General features: G+C 43.5%; 1 protein-coding gene across 1 annotated transcript; it reads left to right on the top strand.

Moving 5' to 3' along the window:
- Nucleotides 1-2128: 2128 nt before the first annotated feature.
- On the top strand, nucleotides 2129-5153 carry LOC137905000 (acyl-coenzyme A thioesterase 6-like). Its single transcript, XM_068749226.1, has 4 exons — nucleotides 2129-2141; nucleotides 2675-3136; nucleotides 3849-4036; nucleotides 4575-5153. Exons 1-4 carry the CDS (start codon nucleotides 2129-2131, stop codon nucleotides 5151-5153), a joined length of 1242 nt encoding a protein of 413 aa, XP_068605327.1.
- Nucleotides 5154-5223: the final 70 nt, after the last annotated feature.

The raw sequence follows: 5223 nt of genomic DNA on the forward strand, positions 1-5223 counted from the left end.
CTCTTCAGAATCTACAGACAACACAAACACAACATTATACCAATAATGTGATCTCGTACGGAATCAATATTCTATAATCGATTCTGGCTGTGTTTGGTGTTCTTACAAATGCCACGTGGTTCCAGCATGTCAGTTTAACTGGTGCTTGAATTATGGTGGCATTCCCAGATAAGTGGGAGTGGCTTAAGGATCATCTGTCCACTAAACAGGAAATACATCATGATAACTTGATTCGTGTGATTGTTTTGAATTAATTTAAAGAATTACTTTACTGAATAACTGTGAAAGACGCTTTGATATTTGTGTTTCAATGGAAAACCGCCATTTCCAAATATATTGGGACACTGTAGCATGTTGAAGCAGAATGTAATGATTAGGAAATTATTGACAATCTATATTTAATTAAAGAACAGCACAAATTGACAAACATGCATGTAAAACATATCAAATGTGGATGATTAGCATTATTCATTGATTCTGAAGTTGATGCTAAGAATACATTTCAAAAAGTTGTGAAATGCTGAGCTAAAAAACATCTTGAGGAACGTTTCAAACGGGATTCATACAACTGGCAACAGGTTGCTGACAGTGCAAGAGTAACAAAATAGTCTTTTTGCTGTTCAAAAGTGTTTGTTCCTTTTCATTTCATAATCTTCCAAAGACATAAAAACAACATTTCACTTACAAAATCTTTGAGTCAGATCCCAAACAGCCAGAAAGTTGATGCCTTACAGCCGTCGCCCTGAGCCAGCTGGCTTAAAATGGTGTTGCTGCATCAAGTTCTACACGAGGATTCAAACTATCTTCACCTTCGCTTGGAGACGAGTTCGACTGCATGCAAGGCATTGGTTAGATGATTTACCTTGCATTCTTGCTATTCTGTTTACTCATGCTGCTTTGCGATTGGTCACATGTCTTGGCCTGAGGGAACCTCAGTGTTCTATTTGCAGTTACAGATTATTCAACTCTGACTGTCATCCTTCCTAAGGTGTTCAACCTGTTGAATTTCTCCTTTTTCCCTTGGTTCATTTATTATATCTCATGTTGGAGGTGTTTATTCAATAATGAGTCAGGATTATAAAACAAATCAAATGTACTGAAGGTTTTCATTAATTACTGGTAAGGAAATACAGCGCTGGACTCTCCCACAGACGTGGAAGAGGGACTCTGTAGAAGCGTCCCGAATTATCTACGGCAGTGATCTTTATAGTGGTGTGAAAACACCCTCCTCCTGGGATGTGCCGTTAGGGCCCTCCCACCATGCATCAGTTACAATGTGTGAGGCTTTATATGTGATTAATCTATGTGTGTGATTATTATCACAAAGTATGTAGAGATAAAGAAACTATGAGTGTTTTTGCAACCTGTGTATTGTGAACGTGCTGCATAACTCAAATATCTAAGAAACCGGATCAACAACCGCCCGCCCCCCTCCCGGCACCAACCACCCACCCAACGTGTCAAACGTGTTACAGAATTTTGTGTTGAATATGGAGAAAAAATATTTATTTTGATTCAAACTGCTGCTTTCATGTGGTTTTGGCAAACAGCTGATTAAAATGTGCACTGTGGGATGATATACAACGGTTGTCGGACATCTTCAATCTGTACACCCTTCCCAGGGCGTGGCGCCAAATAGAATGCTGAGGATCCCCCAGGCAAAGAGAGGTGACCAATCACAGAGCAGCATGAGTAATCAGTTGTCAGAATTCAACTAGTATCTTTTGACCAACACATTACAAACCAGTTGAACTCGTCAACCAGGGAAGGTAAGGAGCTCCAGCAACTCACCAGATTTAGCTGCTCGTTTATTATAGCTGCGCAAATTATAAAAATGTTGGGTCAGAAGTTAGTCGGGCGTGTAAACACATTCCAGACTGTATTAAAGTTCTGAAGCTGACTTGAGGTCAAGATAATGATGATCCATGAATCTAATCGGAGGACAAGAGAGTCAAAGACCAGACATCAGTGGTGTCAGGAGGCCACTGAAGGAGTCCTGGGTGGATTAACACCGACGACACAATGCAGCATTCAGAGATTGGACCCAAATACTTCAGATAGTTTCTTCTAGACCAAAAAAATTAATATTATTTAAAAAAAACCTATTTAAATCCTCATGTAGGATTTGATGCAGGACCAGGGTTAACTCTTCTTTTTACCACAATCTGTTCATGTTCTCTTTGTTTCGGGTTTTATTTTTCATTTCATAATGTGGCGCCTGGACTCTTTCATTCTCTGTTGTCATACTTTTGACAAACTTGAAGCACTTGATGTTGGTTATATTTAAAATTCTTTTGTTTCGCTTTCATGGAGTTCCGTATTGGTGTTAAATGGGCGTGGCACAACCTTGAGAGCAAGTCCAACAGCATTTCACTGCTATGCTGCGATCAAAACAAGACCGTCCCAGAATCAGGCGTAACTTGAGTCTTGTTAGATCCTCTTGCCCATTATAATTACACTTCCTCATTTCCTATATTTGATACGTTTCGTATGTATGTTGATGTCTATTTCTGCTGTTGGGAAATACAGCTGGTCCTCACTTAACAAACGAGTTACGGTCCGAAGAACTCGTCGCTTAACGATTTTGTCCTACGATGGAGCCTCCGTTGACCAACAACCCGATCCCGTACGAGATCACATGATTGGTATAATGTTGTCTTTGTGTTGTCTGTAGATTCCGAAGAGATGTCGTCTCTAATCAGACTGAGGCTGCTGCCCAGAGCCAGATGCTTCTTTGATGAACCTGTTCAGGTGAAGGTGGCCGGGCTGAGGTCCAGACAGGCGGTCACCATGAGAGCCAGATCCACTGATGAGAGGGGAGTGGTGTTCAGCTCCTCGGCCACCTACAGGGCCGATGACGGAGGAGAGGTGGACCTGAACAGACACCCCTCACTCGGTGGCAGCTATGTCGGCGTTGAACCGATGGGTCTGCTGTGGTCTCTGAGGGCAGAGGCCTTGCATCAGTTCTTTGAAAAGGGCAAAGCACTGGAGCCTCATGTGGTGACCATCTCTGTCCATGAGGAGGAGGGCAGGGTGCTGGCAGAGGCGGCCAATGAGAGGGTTCTACTCGGAGACGGGGTGACCCGACTCCCTGTCAATGAGGGGAATATAAACGGTGTCCTATTTACTCCCCCAGGTAGGTAGTCTGCCATCTTCTCATTATCTAATGTAATACATTTCACATTTGGAAACAAGCCACATGACACAACAAGAACTGTTCTGGAGAATGGTACCGGTACCTTTCTACCTTTTATGCTGAACTCTCAACAACTCTGCATTGGAATTAAAGGTAAGATGACTTTATTTGTACCCGAAGGAACCATATGGTTCTGCCAGATAAAATCTTGCACCATGCTACTTTGTGCTGGAACATCTCACGGTCATCATTGCACAGGACAGAACTTGGGTCTAAGCTCGTCTGGTGGACCCTTGTACTGCGGGATTGTTCTTGTACTGCCATGGTTAGTGTCATTGTTCTGTCTCTTTGTCCATGGTTTTCCAGCCATTGGCAGGTCTTCTTTATCAACCACTTCCTTTTTCTGACAGTGGTACATACCATAAGGCCTGGTCTCTCCATGCTGTTCACTCCTCTTGCTCCTAACTCCCATCATTTCTTGGTGCCTGAAGCATTCATTTAGCAGTTCTTTGGGGCATCTTCTTGTTGTACTTCTTCTTGCCTTCATTACCCGGCCCTGGATAACCCGAGGAAGATCGATATATGGATCGAAAGCATGAAAGGCGGGAGGGGTCGTGAGATCAGATAACATTCACTATCTAAAACATGCTAACAGGTGCAAACAAGATATACTGTCTTGAACGAGACATTGAGTCATATTTCTGTCTTCCAGGGCCAGGTCCATTTCCTGCTGTGTTGGATCTGAACACCTTTATATCAGAGAGAAGAGCTGCTCTGCTGGCCAATAAAGGCTTTGTGGTTCTGGCTTTGGGTATATTCAATGTGAAGCCCGAGAACATCACGGAGATACATCTGGACCCCTTTAGAGATGGAATAGATTTCCTACAACGACAACCCAAGGTGGGTTTTTTGATGAACTTGTAACCACAACAGAAGAAGTAACATTACTTTGATAGATTTGATGGTTTGGAAATGCGACTTTGGTTTTTATTCTCTGTGCTATGGAGACAACACTATTTATGATGATAGTGGTCCTGTCTGAAATAATTTAGCAGCATAACGTGCAGACAAACAAGTTGATGCCATAGACGACAGGACTTTACTTTACACTTGTGATACCATTCTTCAGTGTTGGGCATTGTTGAATGACTCTACGAACAAAGGAGCAGATAGATTCAATCAATAAAATATATATCTATCTGGGTGGAGGGGGAGGAACAGACATCGCAGCTCTTGAGAAGGAGCTGGTTATTTTGCACCTGATTGTCCGGTCTAGTGGAAATAAGACATTGCCCACCCAGGGTGGAATGGGTCACTTACAGTCGGATGACGTCCAAGGAAAATGTATGCCAGTGTGTACAGGTGGTGATTCACCTCCATACCTGAGTTCCTGTAAGCTGTGTGTGTTCATCATGTCCTCTTTTTGAATTGTTCACAGGTGGGCAGTAAAGGAGTTGGTGTAATATCACGGTCAATGGCAGCAGACATTGCGTCATCGCTCTCTGTTTTTGTACCGGCTGTTAAAGCTTGTGTCTGGATCAACGGCTGCGGTGCAAACTTAATTGTCCCTCTATACTACAAGAATAAACAGATCCTTTCATCACTGATATTCGACCACAGCAAGGTGATTCACACTGAGTCTGGAGCGAGCATTCTGAAGTATATTTTAACAAATCCCCTGGCAGAGGAGAACAAGGGCAGCCTGATCCCTGTCGAACAAGCGAAGACCCAGTTCCTGTTTGTGGCTTCAGGGGCCGACATGTGCTGGGACAGCAAGACTTACATGGATGAGACGGTGGAGAGACTCAAACGTCAGGGGAAGGACAACTTTGAAAGCGTCTATTACCCGGGAGCTGGACACCTGCTGGAGCCGCCGTATGGACCATTCTGCACCTCATCTCCTAATGGGGTCCTAAAATACAAAGCATTGTGGGGGGGTGAGCCCAGAGCTCATGCAGCAGCAGAAGTTCACCTGTGGAAGAAGATCCAGGAGTTCTTCAAAGCTCAGCTGAGCTAGTTCCACAGGGAAGACGTTAAAACAGCACAAACCGTGACATCATAGTTCCCAAAATCAATGCCCTTCGTTG

This window comes from Brachionichthys hirsutus, chromosome 15, assembly GCF_040956055.1.
Source record: "Brachionichthys hirsutus isolate HB-005 chromosome 15, CSIRO-AGI_Bhir_v1, whole genome shotgun sequence".
Lineage (NCBI taxonomy): Eukaryota > Metazoa > Chordata > Actinopteri > Lophiiformes > Brachionichthyidae > Brachionichthys > Brachionichthys hirsutus.